At 42.9% G+C, this 25002-nt stretch overlaps 1 protein-coding gene across 1 annotated transcript; it reads right to left on the minus strand.

Annotated features, from left to right (window-relative positions):
• Positions 1–472: 472 nt before the first annotated feature.
• On the minus strand, positions 473–23733 carry setd3 (SET domain containing 3, actin histidine methyltransferase). Its single transcript, XM_085391159.1, has 13 exons — positions 23710–23733; positions 20524–20647; positions 19836–19928; positions 19539–19687; positions 17903–17975; positions 16681–16937; positions 10846–10904; positions 9257–9371; positions 5956–6030; positions 4535–4701; positions 2393–2478; positions 2113–2273; positions 473–2001 (listed from the first exon to the last, which is right to left on the minus strand). The coding sequence occupies exons 2-13, from the start codon at positions 20624–20626 to the stop codon at positions 1537–1539; spliced, it is 1803 nt and encodes a 600-aa protein (XP_085247285.1). The 5' UTR covers positions 20627–20647; positions 23710–23733; the 3' UTR covers positions 473–1536.
• Between the last annotated feature and the right edge of the window lie 1269 nt (positions 23734–25002).

Raw genomic sequence — 25002 nt, forward strand, 5'->3', positions numbered from 1 at the left:
TTAATGGCACAAAGCCTCCCAGGATGACGGCGGCACACATCATCTGCTCCCTTAACTGTGTTTGCTTGCTAAATATAAACTTGGGTGGGATCCCCGAGCATATGAATGTATATTTTGCAGGGTTACTTTAGCTTTCAGAAAGAATGGTGCTTTTGCTTTTTGAAATTTGCCACTAACCAGCTCATCGGTCTGTTTCTCCAGTGTCAGGCTGATCCTCTCTTTAGCTCTGCTGACTGTAACAGCAGAACCTGAGGCTGATCTGGATCAGGGATGAGCCAATATTGTTCCAAAACTCTTTGCAGTAGCATGTATTTCTTTAACAAAGTGGGCGTGTCCTGTTGGTGTCTCCATCACAGGTATAACTTCAATCCAATTCTGTGGTAAACACTGACAAGCTATGTTTAGTCTGCAACTATAATAGCGCTGTTAACTCTAACAGCATTTTATCTGTTTCCACTTCCAAAGAAATGACTGAGAAAAACTGTATGTGCTTTCATTTTTAATAGGAACCAAGAAATGTACCGAGGAAGACATGTTGAAAATAAGATACAACTGCCAGAGCTTGATGCAAAGAAGTTGCTAGGTAACGTCCAACATCTTTGTGCAGCGTTTATCCAGAACGGATTCATCCAAACAGGTTCTGAGGCCTCGGTCTGCATCCCTGTAAGATCTACAGAGCTGCCACATTCAGTCAGCTTGAAATCACCAGTGGGGTAAGCCCCGACGTCCACAGTGTTACACTGCAGGCGTGTCAGACTTTCAGTCGTGACCAGCGCAGACACAGTTACTGAGGCCACTCCTTCAATCAATGGCGACCTAGAGAACGACACACTCTTCTTCGTTTCCACCTGTCACATGTCAGTGATTGGACGAGCACATTTTTAAGGCGGGTGAAGAAAAAGCTTCCAAAGGCGTTCCCTGCGTCTCACCGAGTCGCTGCTGCTGTACGCCTTCATCATGTAGTTCTCACTGCAGCCACAACTACTCCTAATCAGTGCAGCTTACACTACAGGTTACTTAGTTACTCCTTAAAATGCTAAATAATATTCCAATGCAAAACTTCCAGATCAGCGTGTCATTTTGAACACCTGACTCAGCTACAGAGCATTCTGCGTTCTGCCATTAACCAGACAGAGTGGTGCACACACACACCAACACATTCACATCACAGGCAGAGTTTGGCTTTGTAGAGATGTTCAGCTAAAACCTTTTCCTCCTTTTTCTAGAACCTGTTCAATTTTAAACGGTGCCAAATCAACAGTCGCCTCGAGGTGCTGTTGTCCCTTTGGTTTCTTCCCACATGCACTTTCAGTTTACACCTGTGTTTCAAAGGGAACTAAAACTCCAGTGTAATAAAAATATCTTCTGCATAGAAGCCTGGAAGGCAACCAAGCACTAACAAAAGCCACACTAGATGAACACACACAGAAGTTCCATGACTTTTAATTCAATTTCTTTTTTCAGCTATTTTTCTGAGTCCTTGGAGAGACACAAAAATAAATAAACAGCATGGAGTGTGGCAGTTACTGGAATTATTTAAACAGTGTTCTCTTTGGGTTCGTCTTCAGTTCGACTGGCACTTGGGTTAGCTTCCTCCCTTTGGCTCGAACCTCCCATCGAGGCCAAAGCAGAGTTAACATCTGTGCTGACGTTATCGTCCTGATCTCGTTCTCCATTAGCCTCTGCATTAGTCCCGTACACCACCTTCATCCCATTCAGGAGAGGGCTGTCCTCATCCACCTGGATCTCCTGGCCTTCCTCCACCTTACGCAGGATAACTGGAAGTTTTGCATCCGCTTCAGTATTCTCCAGCAAAGCGATATCGCTTTCCTCATAACAAGGCAGCGACGCCCCCTCCTCCAGGTTTTTCTGGAAATACAGACGTTTGGCTCGGCCACAAGCCAGCGCCTTCTCTAGGATCTGCTTCTCAGCCAGGCGGAGTTGGATAGCCATGCGGGAATGAAGAGACAGATCAGGCTTCTCCAGCATGGAGCGGTCCTCCTGAAAAACAGGAGAGAATAAAAACACGTCTGCTATTCAGAAGGCTACACAGGAAATATTTTTGCCTTTGAAATACGGAGAAGCTTTAGCCTAAACCTCCGCCACACTGACCTCTGACGTGGTCTTGTATGTCTTGAGTAGAAGAGCAGCCCGAGTCTCGAGGAATGTCCACAACTTGATCTCGTTCTCCCAGCTCACAGGGAACTCGCTGTTGCCCAGGGTGAAGATCTTATTGATGGCACGCTCTCCGAGCAGGTAGTACTTCAGTTCATCTGAAATTACGCACATGTTAGTATATGCAGGGCCACAGAAGACAAGTAGTAAGAGGCAGGCTCCAAAGGTCAAAGGATGTCTGGGTTCATCTCACTTTGGGAATGTGTCGGCGCCTTACCCTCCGTCATGCAGAAGACTCTTAGGAAGGCGAGGAGCTGGGCTGAAATTGGGGGTTCATTGCAGTGAAGGGCAAAAACATAGGAGCTGAAAGACAGCAGAATAAAGAGTTATTAAACCATAGCAACACCACAGCTCTGCACACAAGTTCTTAAAGCAACAGTTGTACCATTTGCTTCCCAGAATACGGGACAGCTTCCACAGTACAAAATACCATTTCATGCAGTGGCAGGTGATGAAAAAACAAGAATCCTGATTCTTATTTTCCACAATTTAACCGGAAAATTAATTAAGAGTGTTTTTAATTCAATGTTAAAAACCTCAACTACAAGAAGAGAGCACATGACCTGGATGGTGTAGTGAGAGAGGTACTGAGCTATACATCCTGTAACTTCACTGCAATGAGTAACTAGTAAAGATAACTATATCGATCTCATCCAAATCAATGTCATTAACAAGACAGTGAATGAAGCAGCATCGTGTTGGGCTGAAAAACATAAAACCAACACAGAAGTGCCAAAAGCTGTTCACCCAACAACACCGTGGGACGACAGAGCTACCTCTGAGCCTTCCAGCAGGTTCACCGCTGCTTTTAACATCCCTCTCACTCACAAGACATTCAGGAAACTTAGACACACTTATGGTATCAATTTGAAAACCATAAGTCGTGCGTTTCATGTTCACATATGATCAGAATTAACCTTGGCTAACCATTTCCTGATGCTTTGTATTTGACACTTCAGACAAATATCCATCTGAACATCTGAAGCTGTCCTAATAATAGTGCAAACCACAGAGCCAGCCTGTATAATGTGAGAAATATGTTCTGCATGCCTGTCCACGAACGCCTTGTTGAAAGTGAGTGCTCTGCAGACACAGCTGGTGAGGCAGCTTACGTAAAAATGACCAGCAGTGGCTCGTTCAGGCTCCGGAGTGCACAGCTAAAGACTAGAATCTCATCCCCAGCACTGATGCAGCCTGTAATTCATCCACTGTCTGTTAGCTCCCCTCCCTTTGAGAGAAATGTAAACCAAAGGTTTCCACCAACAGGTGGGCTGGGCTACCTGTTGTTGAGCACCTGAGGGGACCACATCAGGGATAAACTGAGTATTTATAGCACTCTGAACCTGAACTCTTGGTGGCTTCACACTGACCTCACTCTTTGAATCTGCAGCCATGTTTAACACAGACCACCGTTAGTTTGACAGAAAGGGAAAAGTAGAACAGGCTCTAAAAACTAATGGATGTCCACATGTGAGCCTTCACAAAATCCCTGCAAGCCTGACATCTGCCTGCAGTTCACCTCGTACTCGCAGATCTGATTTTTCCATTGGCCTCTGAACAATAATGTTAATAACTGCAATTTCCAGTATTCCTGTGGATTGTGAAAGTCAGCAGGAGGCCAGAAAACACGGCTATATTAGACCTTAAGTGACAATATTTCCCTGCCTCAACAAAGTGATCGATGTGGCGATCAGAGCAGCACAGGGTCAGCATTATTACAACCAACAAATGCATTACAGCTGCCTCCCTACTCTTCCTATTAAATTATCCCCCAACGTTGCAGAAGCAGGAGTGCAGCCAGCTAAGGAAGCCTCAGTCTGCGCCCTGCAGCGTGTTTAAAGGTTGTTATTGCCACTTAAAATACCTGCTCAGACTGATCTTCATGTTGTAGGAAAAGAGTGATGACAGCAGCGACTCCACATGTCACCGAGGTCCGACACAAAGTCTGTGACTCGTCCCTTTGAAAACCATCTACGAGCATATCACCCCAGCAACAACGTGGATTGTTTCACTTAATTTCCACTTTTGAGATTTAGGCTGCCATCAATAAGAGATTAAAGGCGTCTGATTAAAAATGCTGCACTGAGAATGCTGCATAAAATTAAGAAGCTAATGATAAACTGATTAAGCTTCTTGGTGATGAAAGTGTTGGGGTGGATAGTAAATTGAAACTTGGTGGGGGGGGGGGCTGCAACATTTACATTATGTGCTTTAATTATAGCAAAGAGGAGCCTAATTGGTGGAAATATCTACTGCTGGAAGACAGAAGTGCATCTACATGAGTTTATAGTGAGCCCGGAGCTCTTCTTGACCCATATTAAAGCGTGCAGAGATCTGCTGATCGAGCGGTTGAACCTACGCTGGGATGCCGGCTCTCGCCAGAACTTCAGCCTTCATGGCGTAAAGGCGTTCACTTTTACTAACACCAAGCTTGATCTTCACCCGGTCGTGGGCGTTGTCTTGGAAGAAGAAGCCATTGTGGATCACAAACTCGGCATTGGATCTCGTGCCATAAAAGATGTAGATCTGTGGAAAGAGCATGTGGTCAGATTCTACAAAGTCCTGCCCGTAGTGAGCAGGATCTATACATGCTAGCAGTATGAACGCAGTATATCCAACTTGGCATATATCTTAAGGAGTTCAACAGTTAGAAATATGTTTGCTTTAGTCAGCTTATTTCTAAGCTACTTGTTTGCTTGTAATTCTTAAAATTTAAGTCAGTTTCACTTGTATTGCCCCAAATCACAACAGCAGCCGCGTCAAGATGCTTCATATGAATGCTACAATGAAAAAACAAACACTGATGCACCTGTGTTATGTCAAAATCCTCCGTGTATTCAGAAAACTGCCATTTTGAGTTCAAGGCCACCGAGATTCAAACTCGCCCGAGACTTTTGGTAGACGGCATGAATGTCAGATGACTGTCACCTCGTTTTTGCATTCACACTATTGGGTGTCCACGCTGCCTGCCCGCCTCTTTGCTCGCCCCTCAGCCATAAAAATGGCAAAAACCATCCATCTTCTTATCCTCACCAGGGTCGCCGGGGCTGGAGCCCATTCCAGCTACCACAGGGCGAAAGGCCGAGCACACGGGTGTGTCGCAGGGCTAACACACAGACAGGCATTGGCTGAAGACTAAGACTGAAGCATGGCACTTGATCCGATCTTAAATATGATCAATCTCTGTTATTGAGTGACAGCTCAGTTATTCGGGCTGGTGGTAATTAAGCCATCACTTGACCTGTCTTAGCTAATTACAGGTTCATTTCCAACTTTCCTTTTAAGGATTCATGAAAGAGTAGCTGTAAAACTGCTAACTGCTCATGTGCAGAGCAGAGCGCGTGCTCCTATGGGCTCATCCATTTGTTGGAGTGTTCTCTGGTCATTAACTTACATTAGAACGAAGCAAGTGTTGTTGTCATTTGGTGCTGAACTGAATTTAATAACATAAAATATACTGTTAACATACTATTTTCAGAATACTGAAACAATGTGCACACAGGATTGTGGCTGCATCACTGACAATCATCATCAGACGCCTTCTTGGCGACAACTCTCAGTCACATGTTGTTAGCGTTCATTTCCAGACTTCAGGTGCTGTCACTACACAACAACAACTAAAATATTATACAAATTTCTGCTGATGGAAGATAAAATGGCAGCACAGCGATATAAAAAAGGCACATAGAGTTTGTACTGAGTCTAACTGAACTTCTATATCTGAGGCTTTCTTGTGTACATAGACATGAGACACAAAGACCAAAGTGATGATCTCGTCACCTGTTCGTTCTCCTTACAGTCCTGCAGTGCCACACATTCACAGCGATCGTCCTCTAGGTTGTATCCGGTGGTGATCTGCAAGTTTAAAAGTAATGTCATCAACGCAGCCCTCACCAAATGGATTTGCAGCAGGACGTATCCAGTCAGAGCTTTTGCTGTGGCTCCAAATGTCAGCAAGCTGCAACATATTTGACTTAATAATCTCAGTTTAGAGAGAAAGTCTGACATGTGAGGGCCCACAGTCCACACTCTTCCCAAGCAGTAATGTTACACTGCCACCACACACTGTAATGCTAATCTATAGGTCATAGACAAATGCAGGAAAGGGGACTAAAACTGAAGTTTGCCAATTTGCATTTAAAGGTAAATATAAAGAAAAACCTTCAGTTTGATGTAAAAAAAACTTCAGTAAAATATGATAACATCATGCTATTGGGTTGCTTCCCATGAGCTAGATGGATGTAACCAGAGGTCCTTCAAGGAAAAGCTCACTTAGAAATAAAAATTAAGAGACAATACCCCAATAAACTGCCATCCAAGACTGAATATGCAGTGAAATGAGAAAGTATTTTCCACAACACTCGGGTGTGGGAGGAGTTCAGTGGAACTACGGAACAAGACTTCAGCTGGCCTCAAAGTGATTCTTCAGACAAGTCGAGAGGGGGAGGCGGTATTTTACACACTGTTTACAGTAGCAGTGGGACGCTCCACTGATGATATAGTCGGGCCGTGGAAGGAACACTTTGAGGATCTCCTCGAAGTCTGAGGAGTGGACTTGCCTGTCACAGAGCTGAAATCACTAACGTACTGAGCCACCCCGGGGGCCCTGCCACTGTGCAACTGTTTGAGATTCACCCCTGAAGCCTTTGGATGTTGCAGGCCTACCCTGGCTGGCACTGCTCTGCAACACTACATGTGTTTGTCCTTTAGGACTGGCAGACGGGGGTGGTGGTTACCCTACTTAAGAAGGGTGTGTGCTCCAACTGTAGGGGGGAAAAAGAAAAGAAAAACGCTTTCACACTTCTCAGCCAACCAGGGCAAGTCTATGCCAGAGTGCGTACTTATTCAGGTCCTGTACGAACAAAGCTTCATATTGTCGGCAGTAAGTCAGACTCATTTGCGGAGGGTGGTGGACGTTCTGTTCATAGTTTTTATTGGACAGAATATATAGGCGGGGCCAGGTGGTGCATCGTCTTTACTTTGGCGGTCTACTTGCGGACCTGGACGACTTGCTGTAATTGATGGAACCATGAATTCTGCTCAATACCAGATGATGCTGAAGGAGAACGGCTGGCCATCGGTTTGTGCCCTGCTGATGTCCAGTCAGACAAAGACTGAACAAATTTAAGGTTTTGGAGTGGTGGAGTAAAAGGCTTGTTTCAAATCACATTGAGATGCTTTGGCATGATCCGAAAAAGGTTATTCATCCTCAAAACCCTTCCACAGTTTGTCTGAATTTGAACGATTCTGCAAAGAAAAGTGGGTCAAAATTACTTCCCAGCGATGCGAGAGACCCGTTGCTCGTTTTCGCAAATACTTGTTTACAGTTTTTGCAGCCAAGGGCGGCACCAGCAATTACTATGTTTAAGGTGCAATTACTTTTTCATATAAAGCCAGGTAGGTCTAGATAACATTTCCTTCAATAAAATTATTTAAATCTCCAGTTTTTACTGTAAACTATTTATTTGGGTTATCTTTTGCAATATTACTCATCAAACAAATATTTCCAATATTTGTTTGATGACCTTAAATGTAAAAAAAAAGAAAAAAAAGAAAAAAATTAAATGCTTAAAACACTGCATCTCTAGTTTTTCATTTCAGCAGAATGTTTTCCAACTTGCTGAAAATGAAACCACATACTGCTTATAATTTTTATCACATGAGGGAAGAGCACAGAGTGTTTCGTGTCAGAATATTTACCCTGTGCTAAACAATCAGGTTACAACACAAGTGTGTTGATGTATCCTCAATCATCCAGGTAAGAAATCCCAGAAAGTTGATTCTGTTTATCTGGATGTGTTTTCAGTAACTCTTCAGTCTCAGCTGACTGCAGCTGTCCCCAACCTTATCCACGGTACATTTGCATGATGACAAAAATAGCACCACTGACTGAGGTCAACTTCATAATCATTAATATGCAGATTATTCAATTTGATTCCATGTATATAAAATCAAATTGCCGAGAGATGCTACATATTTTAAGGTAAAGACCCTTCAATCCGGTTGTTCAGTCTGACGTCACTAGCCGTGTCTGGGTCTAAACTCTACTGCAGGTCTATATATCAAACGATCACTGTGGCATTACTGAGAGTTGAAAAACTGTCTAAAGTCTTTCATCTTTAATAAAATGATCAGCGTTCTGCTCTACCAGGTGTAACAATTGAGTTTAACATCCAGGCATCCATGAAAACGGAATTTATGACATTTAACGGAGTTAGAAGTTAGCAGGGAGTTAGCTCGCTAGCTTCTATCTAAATACAATACAGCATGTCCTGACTGCGGGGTTTTGGAAACAAATTAAAACGTACAGCTCTGCTATCACTTCCAACATAAATGAAGACAGAAAACTAAACAGCAGTGACGTTTGTAGGGTTACTGGAGTTGGGCTAGCTGCTATATAATGATGTGCTACGTGACCGCTAGCGACACAGCTATGTTAGCATAATATAAACAAGCTAACTTTTTTTCCACTCGATAAAAGTTACCGTGAGTGTTCTCGGTGGTCAGGAACAAATGTAATCGCATGGCAGGATGCTGTAAAAGGACCAAACTTCAGCCAGGAGAACAACTGAGATAATCCATCCACAATACGAGGTTAGTCATTCATATACTGCTGCATGGGCTGGGCTGTAGTTACATCCTAAGGTTTTAAAAACTGAGCTTAAATAAATGATTAGCGGTAATAAAAGCCGAGGGAGGTCAACAGTGATCACTGACTGTTTTAGGAGCTTTTTGAGATTAAATAGAAGAAAATACAAAACATTAAACATGTTAACAACACAAAAGCCATTTTAAACACAGACTACTTTAGGCCCAGAAGTAGGATTCGTCATGCCATCACTTAACGACCAGATAAAACTTAAATGCAGAGTGGTACTCGTAGCCACTGATCAATGGCTATGAGCACCATTCACACAGAATTGGGGAATAGCTGCACCTAAAGCATCGTACGATGGTGACAGACACTCTGCAATTCAGAGATGGCATCTCCCTTTTCACATGAATGGTAACATCCAATGGACAGAATCAATTTCCTGGAAAGTATACAAGTGTGTGTGTGTGTGTGTGTGTGTGCGCTCACCAGTCCATTTGTGTGGTTGCACATGTCCCAGAGAGGAATGAGGGCCAGGGTGACCCGGCTGCCATCCTCAGTAGGGATTTGATTCTGACGGGTCATCACAGAGGATACGGCCCACCTGTTAATCAAACAAACATGTTTCTCGTTCTAATACGGAGATCAGTCAGACTGTCAGTTACACAGTGCTTTACTACTCCACTAGAACAATTCAAGAGATTTACATACAACACGCCTCATCCCCCATTTATACAAACACGGTTTTCTACACCTAATCTAACATTCACATACATCCACACTCCAATTCAGGGTCTTTCCCAAGGAAACTTGAGCATGCAGGAGTAACCTGGGATCTAACCACCAACCTTCCAATTAGTAACTGGCCTGATCTACATCCTTAGTGACAGACGTCCTATTTGCCACAAAGTACTTTGATCATTGGCAGAAGAGAATCTTAAAACAAGTTATATGACATTAAATTAAGCCCAGGATGGATTTGATTTTGATTTTTAGTTTATTTATATGAAGCCAAGTCTCAACAACAGTCACCTCAAGGCGCTTTGTATTGTAAGGTAAAGACCCTACAACAATACAGAAAACCAAAGACTATGGTTAGAGTGGGAAGGAAAAACTCCCTTTTAACAGGAAGAAACCTTTGACAGAAGAAGAAGAAGAAACACCCAATGCATCATGGGAATCCCCGGCAGCCTACGTCTATTGCAGCATAACTAAGGGAGGATTCAGGGTCACCTGGTCCAGCCCTAACTATATGCTTTAGCAAAAAGGAAAGTTTGAAGCCTAATCTTGAAAGTAGAGATAGTGTCTGTCTCCCGAATCCAAACTGGAAGCTGGTTCCACAGAAGAGGGGCCTGAAAACTGAAGGCTCTGCCTTTTAAATATCCTAGGCTCCAGACGTAAGTCAGCATTCAGTGCTCTACTGGGCTGATATGGTACTATGAGCTCTTTACGACGGGGGCCTGACTATTCAAGAACCTGTATGTGAGGAGCAGGACTTTAAATTTGGATTTAACAGGGAGCCAATGAACACAGAAGCCAACAACAAGCTCTCTCTTTCTCCCTGTCAGTACTCTCACTGCAGCATTTTGAATCAACCTCATAATAATTCATTACAATTGTCCAGAAGTAGTGTTTAGGGTTACAAGTGGTTAGGACTGTGGCTTCACAGCAAGGAGATCACTGGTTCAAAATACAGTTGGCTGGGTCCTCTCTGTGTGACGTTTCCATCCCAGAGAGCATAGGTGCTCTCTGGGTGCTCTGCCTCCCTCCCATGGCCCAAAGAAATGCATACGAGGTTAATGATTGTAATAATAAATTTAATGTGAGCTAGGTCAAGCAATTCAAATGGTCAGTAAGATTATAAAAGCACTATATACAGCCCATTACTATAAACATGTCCACCTTGACTGTGAGTGTAGTTATGTTACAACCCTGCCTGTGGATCTCATAGTGATTCTCTACCACCAAAATGAAGGTTAGTACATAAAAGTCACAACAGAGCTGTAATAAAGCTTGCTATTCACAGGCTAGAGTCTGGAGAAGGTAAACAAACATGTAAACCGCTGCTACGCACTGACCTGTAGTCATCAAATGTGAAGCAGTCCTTCAAGGGCAGCTTGCTGGCAGTGGGATGAGTCTGGGGAAGGTGGACACGATGGGAATAAGAACAAAATAATCACAAAACTGTGTGTGTGTGTGTGTGTGTGTGTGTGTGTGTGTGTGTGTGTGTGTTTTCGCCTGAGAGGCCTGTCAAACAATACATGGCTACAACAGGGGTGTGTGTCAGTGTGTGGTCTCTTAGTGGACACTTGACCCCACACATATATCTCTGTCGGCCTAATTTGGTGTGGCCAGCAGCCGTCGTAAGTCTGTCTCATCAATTTGGGTAATTTGAATCAGTGCCTGTCTAAGTGTCTGTGTCCATGGATGCCACAGATTCCTCCACCAAAGCCACAGGCACCACCTGCACCACCTGCACAGCTGCAAACCGTTCAATTCAGTGGAGTTCGTGACGAAAATGAAGGAATACGAACGAAAGGCCAAAGAGTAAGAACAACTCGAAGACCAAACAGCTGCTCAGTGAGGGGTGGCTCTGCTGGTGTAACAGCTCTGATGTTTTACCAACAGTGTGGCTTACAGTCCAAAGAAACACAGCTTGAGGTTACAAAGTAACACATTCTCATCATTACCAGTTTACAGTGCTGCTGAAGAACGGACCAAGCACACGACTCAGCACCCTGCGGTCTGTTGTCCAACGTGATCAATAAAATATCCATTTGAATACTGAAAACACTACGTCGACACTTTCGGGGCATTTTTAACACCATTTTTTATTTATTATTTTAAAACAGGAAAGTGTGGTGGGACGGTGAGACAGTGAGACAGTGAGGGGAGACAGCAAAGGTCTCTGGGTCAAACTGAACCCAGGCCACGGCATTGAGGCCTTGTGACATACAGTCACCTGCTCCACCAGGAAGCTAAGTGACACCAACATACAGTATACTTTTTTGTAATATTAAACAACAGATAACATCAAACTAAAAGTGAGGCTGGCTCCAAAAACAGAGCCAGTTGCTACAGACTCACATGTTAAAAAGGTCCAAAGTAGCATTAAAAAGCATGTTCACGTCCTCTTTGATGATGACCTTTTCATAACGAGTTGGTGCATTTGGATCTTGTTAAAGTGGACATGAAACACTACAGGCATTAAGGCCATTGTAAAGCATGGAGCATGGCTTTAAAACTGTCATAGACTTCATGCTGTCTGAAGTCAAATAAAGGAAGTTTTTACAGGATGTGTACTGCAGTACAGACGGTACCACACCACAGTTCTCTGACCAGTAACAGAACCGATGACTTGGTGGAAAATTAGGACCTGAAGATCCGTCTAACAGGGATCACTTTGGAATGTCCCGGCCTGCAGCAATGACTTACAAGAAGAACAAACCCCAAAACACAGTATACTGTCCACTCTATTAAGCAGTCAGTAGTTTTGCTGTCGTTGGCTACCTGCACTGATACAGAAGAATCCACCGGTTAGCCTTAACGTTGTTTCTTGAAAATATTTTTACTTATTAAAACAGTTTAAATCCTGGACAATAATGAAGCTGCTGTGTATCTTTGTTCGTTTTCATTCCTGGTCACATAAATATTTGTTCCATTTCCGTTTTGAACCACATTCCCATTTTCCACGATGATCAACATTCACGTGAACTCAACATCAACCGTCATGAGTCCATCACTGCAGACAACATTACATCGTTTCACTCTTTTTCTGACAGCTACCCTCAATACTAGGCCCAGTTCTTTAAACCTCAGCCTAACTATAGTTTAATCCAAGGCCAGTTTTAATAATTAGGGCCTTAAATTTCTTTGGAAACAAAGTCCCTGCGATGTAGCGGTGCAAACGGATTAGCGTCTCTGCAGCATAACTAAAAGAGCAACAGCTCTGGTTCCTTTTGGCTTGACGATTGAGCCAGGATGGCTCATGGAGGTGCGTCCTCTCATCTGATCCATCCTAGCACACCATGCACCACACACACACTCCCTCCTCCTCCTCAGATGACCGGGCTGGAAAATTAGCTTGTCACATCGGATTTGAACTGACCTGAATGTACCTTCCTCAATCCCAAACCCCCATCCCCCACAACACATACACCGCCCACATTCACCCCCACCGTCCCTCTGCCCCGCGTGTTGGATATATGCATGCGCATATGTACTAATGTCAGAGACGCTCTGCTAACATATCACCAAATACAGCATTGGGCCTTGTCGAGGGTATCCCTGAGCAGGCCTAGGACATGGGAAACATGGGAAATATCAGATACTGGTGTCACCCTCTTAGTAGATACACCTACACAGGCGATCGTGGCTCAAGAGTTGGAAGGTTGCCGGTTCGAGCCCCGGCTTGGACAGTCTCGGTCGTTGTGTCCTTGGGCAAGACACTTCACCCGTTGCCTACTGGTGGTGGTCAGAGGGCCCGGTGGCGCCAGTGTCCGGCAGCCTCGCCTCTGTCAGTGCGCCCCAGGGTGGCTGTGGCTACAATGTAGCTGCCATTTACATCTGGTATCAATTTCAAAATCCTATGTTGTTCTGCAGTTATTGCATTCATGAGATTTTCAGAAAACTTGACCTCTGACCTTGACCTCGAGGTCACTGAGATTCAAACTCGTCTGACATTTTCAGTAGATACACCTGTAGTATCAATTTAAAGCTTCTATGCCACTTTGTTGTCGAGTTATCACGAACCCAGGTGAGCACTGCAGGGTAATGACAACACTCCACGGCTGATATGAAAAGCAGTTTTCATTAGAGATGCGCTGGAATGATCCTAAAACTTGGAAAGTGTGTGTTTACTATTATACATACAGACACATATCCAAGCATGTATACACGCAGGCACACTAATGTAGAGTGTGCATGTGTGTGAGGACCAACAGCAAAGATGGTGATAGACATAAATTTCCCATTTAAAAAGATGATTTTGTTTGCAATCTTAATTTAACTCAACACTTACTTACAACTGTGATTCTACATATGTAGTACTTCCTTGCTGTGACCACTAAAAATAAAGGTGGTGATGCTTCAACACAACCACCAACAGCTGGGCAGCACTTCACAATGGCGGCTAAAGACTTGTTTGTAGAGGGACACTGGCTGTTTCAGGTGAACTCTACAGACAAACTGTGATACTAACAGCATTTATGAGCTCTACGCTCAGACTGATGTATATGCAAATGGATAACACTGGTCAATTCATCAAGCTGGCTGATTTATGAGGAGCGGCTGGGAAGAACTTTCTTTAACTTGACAAGTACGGCTCTGTGAATTCATCTGTAGGGATGAATCAGTGTCACTGCATGCAGGGTAAAACGGTGTGACCACACACACCATTTTACCCTGAGGCAGGCGTGCGTGCACAACCTCTCCTCCTGATAAAGTCAAGTTCAGAGTAGCTCCAGCATTTCCCCCCTTTTCTTTTTTAATACAGACCCTGCAGTTGTACACTGTTGCTCTGACCTTACAGTGCACAGAAAACCATACCATACATTTTCTTTCATTTAGCACCAAATCAACACAACTAAAAACCCTAAAACATAAGAGGAAGAACCCCAACAATTAGACCAGCCCCTGTGACCGAGCACCTGGTGACAGGAAAGCCTCCCTTTGCACAGGAAGAAACCAGGATCAGAGAGGGGCAGCCATCTGCCTGTGACTGTTGGGTATGAGGAGAGGAGAACGAGGGGGGACATCCTGCCCCTTTCATGATTTCTCAGTTTGTTGCATGTTTGTCACACGTTTTAGTCAAATAAAGAAACAATTAAGTAAATATGAAATGCTGTTTTCAAATGATGATTTCATTTATTAAATGGAAAAAGGCTGTCCAAGCCTACCTGGTCCCGTGTAAAGGACCTGCTGATCTTTTCCTGGCAAGTAAAAAGATCACCAGGTCCTTACCAGAGTCTACAGTTAGGTAGATACAACCTCAGATCAACCACACATGACATTGGACCTCATAGTTTCATGCCATTATTTAACAGAAACCAAAGTAAAACACAGAAGCAGTGTGTGACAAACCAAGTTCACCCTAAACTCAACAACTTAAACGATAACCTTTAGTTCCTCTGAAGTTTCTTAATGACTTGAATCAGTCCCTCTCGTCAGTGTGGAGGAGTTTTCATCTCTCCATCACTGTGCTCAACAATAAAGATATACAGTCATTCTAACAGGGACACGCCATTATATGTGCATCTGAAACAAATGATTCAGCCACATATAGCTCTCATTCATACCTGCTGTCGTTATGCAAAATGAACTGTATTTCCTGTATGTCATCCAATTTAACACACACCTCAAAGAAACGTTTGAAAAAGCGGTCTTTTGTTGCCTTAAGAAGAAGAGGCCGACTTCAGAGAGAACCGTGGAAAGTCCTGATCAAAGCTGAGCTGGCATTTCACCATGATTGAGATTAATAATGGAACATTAGCATATTTTCAGATTAGCATCCCACTATCTGTTGTCTGAGGCTGTTAAGCAACATTTCATCATATAATCACTCTCTACATCTCACTCAATTTGTTGGCACATTAAACTGGACAGAAAAAGCCAGTGTGTGATCTTCACACGTTCACAAACCGAATCTTTCTCCTTACTGTAAAAAAAGATTGTGCTGGTTTTGATTTATAAAATAAAAAAATCCTCCTCCACCCATCACAGTCTGATTAGAAGCTCATAAGCCAATTGAATTCCAAAGAAGGGAAAATATCAGATCATAATCCGTAGTTCGTCTGTGACGACAGGAGCCCATCTGTGGTTCGGCCCCATCTGGAACTCCTTTGCTAATTTTAGATGTTTGGGTTTGTTCTCCATGTCAATCCTGACACAATGCCTCCCTCTCCTGGTCGCGGTGGGGACAGCAACATGACAAGCCTGCTACACTCAACTGGCACTTTGCTGGGACACCTTGGTCCAACTGGGCCCCCTCCCCAAACTGAGCAGGTGAACATTTCTTTTTGGCTCTTGCTAGAGGAGACGCCGCCCATCCCACTTTGGGTGGAGCGGCTCTCATTCCCAGCCAAATTCATTCAACCCTCTGAGAACATTTTGAGTTGAGAGGAAGCAGAGCTGCAGTCCTACGATTTGCAGCTCAAGCTTCTGTAAAGTTTGTGTTATTACAGTAGATGTCTCTTTGAAAGTGCTGTGCTCAAGTTCAAGGATGCAAATCTTTGACTCCATGTGTCATCACAATACGAGCAGCTACCCAAACTCTGCTCCCACAGAGTAACTCATAATAATGTTCCATCCTCCCTGTGACCCTGGATCCTGTGGCTCCTCTGAAAACATGCAGCCCATCTCACTATCTTCATTTAACCTGAGAAATCATTTGTTAAGTAAGCTCTCAGCAACATCGTACTGGCTGAACAACCTTCCTCCCATCACTGGAGCCAGGCCGGCAAAGAGTCGAAGCGCTACTGAGCCAAGCATCACCTTAACCTTAATCAGTAATTACTTCATTTTCACAATAACATTTTAACCATTAGACAAAACGAAAATAGTCATAATCATAGACACATTACGTACAGCTACTTGTAACACTACTGGCATCTAGTCTCACTCCAGCTGATTGAGAATTCCTTCTCCGTCTCCATTGGACCACACTCCTATATGATTGGTCAAAGTTGTCCTACTATTAATTCATCTTCAGTCTTTGTCTACTGATGGGCCTTCAAACTGGCAGTAATAAAGCCACCAGTTGACCCAGTAATCAACCTCCAACCTTCCTTTAAAAAATAGCAAACTGTACCATTTACCAGACGTCAGGCTTCAATATCAGGTTAAGATTCAATTATGTTCAGAGTGCCCACTGATACTTGCTGACAACCTGTGTCTTGTTTGGTGTATCTGCCCACCTGTACCAGTTTGTAGAAGTAAGCATACTGGCGTGCAGTGTTTTTATACTGGCTGAGGACATCCTGCACCGCCTGTGTGCCCAGTAGGAGCTGCACGTCCTCTTGCTGGTAGTACAGAGGTATGTCATATTCTTGAGGAAGACTGCGGATGTATGGTAGCCAGAAGGAAGCAGGGTTGGCTCGCTCGCATAGCAGGTGGAGGGCCAGCGTCACATTCCCCATGGCCTGCAGGATCCGATCCTGGCTATACAAAGGACCTGCCATAAAGAGGTCACAGGGTCATATGACCAGCAATCATATTTTTATGCATTTATTTATTCAGTTTTTTAAATTCCAACATTTTTAAAGGCTTATAATAATATAAGTAAACTACCGTGAGATTAACACGTTACACTGTGATTTTTTTCTCTTCCGTAACAACGATTTAAACATTGCTGCATCTTGACGGAAACTGTGGCTGAACTGGTGGCAACAACTCCAGTGAGCAGCACCCAGCAATGTGCTTTGGTGGGTTTGATGCCAGTGAATACAAGGAGCAAAAACTTCTTGTTCATGGTGCTTTAAGGTGTATTCAAACAATGAGCCAGTTTCAGAGTGCTTCAGTTCCACAGCCGTTTACCAGTAAGGACCAAAACAAAGAGAGAGAGGGGGAATGTGACGTCTCACTCTGCTGACAGCAGCGATGGCTGCAGTGACTCCACAGCACGGGACGAGCCTGTCACACGGACATGTGCCACGTGTCTGGAGGGGCACAGCGTATAACCTGTGTTTTAAATGCACCGCGAGCTTTGATGGCCTTTAGTTAAAAAAGGATACACCCTTCATATCACAGTGTTATTACAATGATTTCTACATATGTGCACTGATGTTAGAATAAGTAAAATAAAACATCAAAAAGATCTATGAACGTGGCAAAAATGAAACCTGACTAATAAAAACCTTTGTGTTGTTCTGTCGTCTGATTACAGATTGTAGAAAAGTATTTACTGCAGCAAATCAAACATGCATCGTGTCTGCGACATGTCTCCTCTCCACTGCTTGGCCTGTCCAACAACGTCTTTGTTTTCTCCTGTTGTACTGACCCAGCATGAGTCCTGCAGCAGCCCCACAGGCTGACTGCAGATTACTTTTCAGAGGAAGAGATCTGGCGTGCTGCGATGCCCTCTTAATGTGTACAACTGTATGGAATGAGCTACGAGTTGTAAATAACTTCATTTCTTACCCAGTATAGAGTTCTGTGCCGATTCCACTGTCATCAGCATCTTCCTGGGAATCCACAGGAATAGTTCCTCTGCCTGTAAACCACACAGTAAATAGTAGTGAGCACAACAGATCACATGGTCAGCCTCTTCCAAGAGGTCAGAGTATTTATCAACTTCTGATTTTAAAATGGATTTGACACTGATGTACTGAAAGCCTGTGGGGTGCAGACAGGTCGGCCTAACCTGCTACTTTCAGGGATATCTGTGTCTGCTGCACAGTTATCCAAGTAGCACCATCTCCCTGGCACTGACTGCTCCGATTTGGCAATACAAGTTTGCTAAACAAACCAAGTGTGGCATAAAGATGTGAAGCCATGATGCCATAAACACCTTTTGCATAAAAATGATGGATGCATAACCAACACTTGCCCCAGATAAAGGAAACAGTAAAGGCATGCTAAAACAAATACAGTCATTACCAGCAAACTGTCATAACCGACTCTACTGCTGTGCTCTGGAGTTCACCGTTACTTGCTCAGGTTCCTTCTCCACACTCTGGACAGCCAACACGCTCCCATTGCTCTGCACAGCCACGAACCAGCAGCCAGCTCTCCACTCATTTGTCAACCCCCTGTGATGTGGTTCAATATCAGCCATGTAATAACTACAGTCTCCTATATGTTCATCCATCAATCTCCATGTGCTAACTTTAGCCATCCTGACCCCTGTCACATGACACATGTGATATGAAAGCTGCTGTGAGTAAATATGACATGTTACTGGGTAACCAGTATAGGGATGGGAAATGATATGAATTGAGCGATGCTGATTCGGGTGGGTATAGCTCTAAAGGTAGAGTGATGAGTACTAATCAGAACTGTTTGATGGTGTCATGGTTCGATCTCTGGCTGCTCATGCGCATCGTCTCATAATTAACACTTAATATAAACCTACAGCCTCACACACCAACACAAACCTCTATGCCAATGAGGACATAAACCATCTTTCTCTCAGTATTTAGGTATGAACACAAAGACGAAAACCAGCACAAACAGTAAATCGATTCTACTTTAGAAACATGAGGCTGCAGCCTGACTGCTCATCAGTTTGTCACCTGTTGAAGTTAACGGTCTGAGCCCTGGGCTGGAGTCGGCACTCACTCGCCTAACATCGCTCTGGCTTCTTCACCAGCTTAGCGTTAGCATGCCGTCTGTGCAGGGCTTTCAAAGAGCTCAAGTTGCACTTTACCACTGCGCTCTGTCCTTTGTGCAAGTCGAACAGATAACCAGGATTGATGGGCGGAATAACCATTCCAAGGAACTGAACTACTGGGAACCAGTTCTTCTAGAGAACTGGTTCCTTTAGAGAACCCTTGTTCTCTAAAGTTTTTGCAAAACCTACAGGTTTGCAACAGTTATTATTTTCTGTTATAATATTTTACATTGTAATTGCACACAACCCAAAATTATATGATACATTTGAGCAAAAGTGTTCAAAAAAGACACTGAAGTTTTACTTTTGAGTTCTGGGACTCAAAATGAGCTCTTTGGCAGTTCTAGGATAAAAAGCTATTCCTCTATCAAATATCCCATGTTTGCTCATGTGATGGTGAAGCAGGAGGTAACTTCAAAATTCTAAAAAAATCAAAGTAGAAACCTTGATGTCTCTGGTGGCCCTCAGGCCATAGCCTTCCTTCCCAAAGTTGGCCACAGTGAAGCACTCGCAGGAGGCCCCGTTTTCCTTAGCCCAAGACATCAGGTCAGGGAAGTGCTCCTCCCTGCTGCCCTCAAACACAATGGACATGCCTGAACACACACACACACACACACACACACACACACACACACACACACACACACACACACACACACACAACATTATTATCATTTAGTCCAATGGGATGGGTATGTAAGTCTCAATCATGTGTTAACATAATACTATACATGTACTTACCCTTTTGCTTTTTGCGGATTCTTTCCACCAAGCCTCTTATCTGGAGGTACTCCTCCCACTCTTTACCAGCAGAGGCTGCTGCACTGCTGCATTCTGGGAAAACACATTGGCAACACTTCAACGATACAGCCACCTTATCCAAGAAACCAGAAGGAGCAATAAATACTCAAGCACAGAGCAGAAATCAGCACGTGAAGGCTGCTGAACATCTGCAGAAAGTCACTGGTCTAATGCCTGCTGTTGATGCAGGATCAGGGCTACTTTCTGCATCTACCATTATGCATTGAGCTATCAGGACTTAGAGCAGCTGATCAAAACACACAACTAAGCTAGTATTAGCTAAACAGCTTGTCTGTATGCTAATGTATTTACTTTTGACGGCACCTCAAAAGTCCCAACATTGCAGTGTGGAATGATCCGATGATGCTTACGACTGTATCTCCATTTTTACTTTATCCTTTCCCACCAGGGCAAAATGAGCCTGTTAAAATTTAACACTTAATGCATAACATCAACTAGGGTCAGTCTCACTGACCTCTTCTCTACTTTTACTGGTGTGTAAATCAAAAATATTATAATTTACCTTATTATAGCCTGATTTATTGGTATATTTGTTGTACTCACAAAATAATGGAGCAGTGTACGTGCACACAATGGTTTTATTTGAGCACTTTGAATGGAAACATACTCTGCAACAGTTCAGCAATCAGGCTCATCATCTCCTTGGGGGAAACCACAGCCATGGCTCCTGAGCCTGACTTCTGAGTCTTCACCCGACTCTTCTTTCCCATGATGCTGGATGGACAACCAGGCTGAGACACAGAGAGAGCACACCATTAACCACTGTTACTCTGCTCCACAGTATCGAGACATCAACACATTACAAATCAGTTTTTTAAGCTAAGCTTGAACCTCAGTGAACCATTACTTTTCACAATACAAATGGATTCCAATAGAAGAGAGCTTTTATCAGTCTGATACCTTCACAGTCCAAAGACCTTCATGACCAGAAGGAGCCATCCTGCAACGGCCAATGCAACATACACGGGACAGCTTGGAGCTACGTGCTGCCAACAACCAACAACCGCGATATGCAAGTGATGGTGGTTATCAACTTGGTAGGTTAGTCTAGGTTTTTCAAATCTAAAGTCAGGTGACAAATGACAAGCAAAAGCCTAAACCTGCAGGGCGAGGACTCTATAGTGCTGTGGGGGGATTTAGCTTCCACGGTTCAGGTCTACTTTTCCCACTGAGTCACTGCTAATCAGTCCAGAATTGTTCTAAGTACTCAGTTTCATTCTGTGATGGGACATTTCTTTTCTCCGTCCTTAGGGCACTGACTGGTGTGGCAGGGATTAAAAGGATGTCAGTCCCACATTATGCAGTCAACAGATGCTAAACCAAGAGAAATATTTCAGACCAGTGTGTTAGAGTGGGTTTTCCACCACCATCATTCAGGGGATGTCTTTCATCCAGACTGTTTTTTTTATTTTTAAATACTCTTTATTTAAATAGTCTGTATGTGTCCCAAAATGGCTCTATCTCGCTGTTATTATGTCATGTTGCTTTTTGTTTAAACCCTGGGGGCTGAGCGGGCTTAATGTGATGCTTTTTATTCACACGCTGCTCCTAGATACCTTTCTATTGCAGCTCTATTTGTAGTCGCAGTGCAATACTCACACTCACAATGGGTTCACAACAGAGCACTACAGAGCTGTGCATTAAATGAAGCATTGAAGCAAAAAAATTAATCAGTAAAATATTGTCTCGATCAGTGTATTTATCCACCAATAGAGCACCAGTTAGAGTCGGAGAACAGGAATTTATCAGAAAGACGAGTTGACAAAAAAAGCATTGACCGCGAGTACAACAAATCTGTTACCAAAGCTGCTGATAAAGGGCGTGCTGCTGTCACCATGAAGAAATGGGATTATAAAAACCTCAAGTGCATTTCAACCAGCGACGTTCCTGCTGACTAGTCTGGCACTAAGAAACACTCAGATATCAAGTTAACTTTGAGATTTGCTTCATGTGAAAAACTCTAAACAGAGGCACCATCAGTCACATTCTTCAAGAATGAATCACGCTGGACCAACATTTCTGACAACCACTCAATCATAATTAAAACGATAAATCATCCACGCGTTTCCTTCCACTCATCTGAAGTCAGGTCGCGCAGACAGCAGCCTAAGCAGGGAAGCCCAGACCTCCCTGTCACCGGCCACAGCTGAAATGAAATTATCTAAATTTGTAAAATGAATCAAATCTCTAAACTTGATCTTAAATTCTTATTTGTTAAATTTTACTTATAAGTGGGAAAATTAACTCTGACTGCTTCGCCATTACTTCCATTGTTGCAGCATGGAGCAGTCAAAATCTTCCCAGTGGTATTGAAAATGTTTGTATTGTAACGATAGTATTGTGACAACGCTAATGATTCTATTTATTCTACATTTTGACTCTGAGGATAAAAAATATTTATAAATTAAACTTGTTGTGATAAATATGAAGCTATAAATAAAGTTGTCAAGAAACGAGGTCTTTCATAGCCATCTTTAATATACAGTCTATACTCTTAAACAATAGAGAATGCATTATGTATGGCCTCTCAGCCAAATTGTACTTTTCCAACTGTAAGTCATATAATCAATAATCATCACGTCAGACAGTGAAAGTCTCTGTCCAGCAGATAACTTTATGTGCACTTTATAGACATCTGTACTTAAACGCTGCTGGTGTAACAGAAATACTGAAGTCTTTGAAAGAAAACCAGTGATGTGACAAAAAGTGACAGTATTTGCATGTTTTAATGAATAATATCAAACCATTTGAAGATAGACAGAACATTGTAGCTTCTACCTCTTGACAGCAATCTGTTTTGGCAAAGCAACTTTTATATATCCATTATTTATGAATTTAAAAATCTCACTGAAATTAAAAATGCCATTTTCAACACAGAAATTGTAACAAATATACCATGACAGTTATATAAAGATATTTTAAGTGCCAAAACAGTACTGGATTGACTGTAATGTAGAACACTTAAAGATACAGAGGATTTCTTTATTTTTAATATAACCGACATCTGAAGTCCTGTTGCCTGCAGAATATGTATCAGAACCAAAGACTTTAGACATAAACACAAAGAAGCACCGGAAATCACTTTTTGGCACAACACCGGAACTAAACAGACCTGTAAAAACGGTTAGTGAACGCAGTTGTTTCAAATGAATTATCTGTCGCTAAATCAAAACTGCGCTTCCTCGCTGAGGACACTTTCTGAGGGAGCTGCAGGAAACACCCACGAATTATTTGGTTTTCAGCTGTGAAAAAAGGTGAAGCTTCTGTAAGCTAACGGCTGTGACAGCGGTTGAGGCTCGCCGTGAATAGTATGCCGTACAGCGACATATCACACACTTTCCCTGCTAGAAATAGAAAATAAGTTTAGGGGCTTCGTTTAAAACGAGACACGAGTACTAGCTAAGCGTTAACCCTCCCACCAAATAACTGGCTCACACGACTAGCTGGGTCTCGGGTTGTTTCGCCTGTGTCACCAGGCCAGCAGCTAGCTTATGGCCATAAATTAAGCACGCCAAGACGAACAGAGAGGTAACTGGAGCGGGGCAGCAAAATAGCTCATTCATTCCCCACTAGCTGCTCTCTCTGAAGGCTAGCGAGCAAGTTGTGAGCTGCTTAGCTGGCAACTAATGAAGGGTCATGTTGGAGTTATAGCGTGGGCTAACTTGCAGTGCTGGCTAATTTTAGCCTTGGCTGTTATAAACACAACGACTTCCGCGCCACACACGCGCGTTTATAGAAAAGATCCACTGAATCAAACCAAACTACATTCGCACTTTGTCTCAGGCACTCATACCTTCTGAAGTGACAGCAGCTGTTCCCTCTGACCCTGCACTGAAACCAACCCTGACTTTGTGGCGCATGCGTTTGAGCAGTCGCGAAGTACGCCTCACGCCCGGTCCACGCCCACAATCACAATGCGTGTTTCTGCCGTTCTAATTGGTTGATGGAGACCATGATCCAGGAAGTTGAACGCTTTATAAAGTAAATTTAAGAAGAACCTCTCCTGTCTCGCACTGCAATTGGACGCGTACTTTTAGAAAGATTAAATCGACCATAAATGGTAATGTTGAAACTCTAATGATTGGCTGAAAGTTGTGCCTGTCTAATTGTGCCAACGTTTTGATATTAGAGTGGATTTGTTAGGGGTAAATGATGAAGTCCATCTACAGTGAGGCATCATGGAGCAGATTACATACATTACATACAGCAACGTCACACTAAAACCATGCAATCAAATCAATGAAAATAAGCTAAGGCTAAAGCTAAGGATGTGAATGGCCCTGGTTCAATCATGCAACATTTCCACCCTTGTCATTTACTATTTGCTGTTTTGATCCTGGCTGCTTTAGTCTCCGTGCCAAATCCTTGGGCGATGCACTCAACCTTGAGTTGATGTGTTCATCAGAGTGTGACTGTTATGTAGAAAGTACTTAGGCATAGGGAAATAAACTGCTTGTATGAATGGGTGAATGACACATGCTTTGAATTCTCACATAGAAAAGTGCTGCATATTTACCATACAGAACTAACGAGGAACAAGCTGTCTTTGGTAACTAAATGATACAGCCTATTTTCTTTTTAAAATAGAAGCAGTTCTAGGTAAGTTTTAGTTCACTAGTTTCATGGAGGACATTATCAGATCACTAGGCACACTTAAAGATTTATTTTTTAAAGCAAGAAAAAAACATAGGTTATTAGCTTCCCAAAGAGGTTTGGTTCTTGGCAGTGTTTGTGTGCATATGTGGCATGTTTTCTGTAAACATGATATCTTTGAATGAATTCTAATAAAACGTTGTAGGTGTGCAGAGCAGAGTCATGGTGGCTTATATACACCAAAGTCTTCAAAGTCAGCTTCTGTACTGTTCTGTACAATGGTGAGCATCATCCAGCTCTTTAATTATATTCATGTGCCTAATTGAATTCTTAAAGAGACATCTGTGTAACTGTAGGTAGTTATAATATATATATATATATATATATATATATATATATATATATATATATATATATATATATATATATATATATATATATACATATATATATATATATATATATATATATATATATATATATATATATGTAT

This window comes from Rhamphochromis longiceps, linkage group LG19 (assembly GCF_057381845.1).
Source record: "Rhamphochromis longiceps isolate RC_006_pf linkage group LG19, R_longiceps_female_GT1.1, whole genome shotgun sequence".
Classification (NCBI taxonomy): domain Eukaryota; kingdom Metazoa; phylum Chordata; class Actinopteri; order Cichliformes; family Cichlidae; genus Rhamphochromis; species Rhamphochromis longiceps.

Bases quoted from the DNA above. Each gene is read 5' to 3' on its own strand.
- setd3 (XM_085391159.1), bottom strand. From the start codon at position 20,626: ATGGGAAAGAAGAGTCGGGTGAAGACTCAGAAGTCAGGCTCAGGAGCC. The intron at 19,929-20,523 runs GTATGTTTCCAT...GTGTTTTCCCAG, and splicing joins GATTGCTGAACTGTTGCAGA to AATGCAGCAGTGCAGCAGCC. The intron at 10,905-16,680 runs GTGGGCAGATAC...CACCTTCCCCAG, and splicing joins ACTTCTACAAACTGGTACAG to ACTCATCCCACTGCCAGCAA.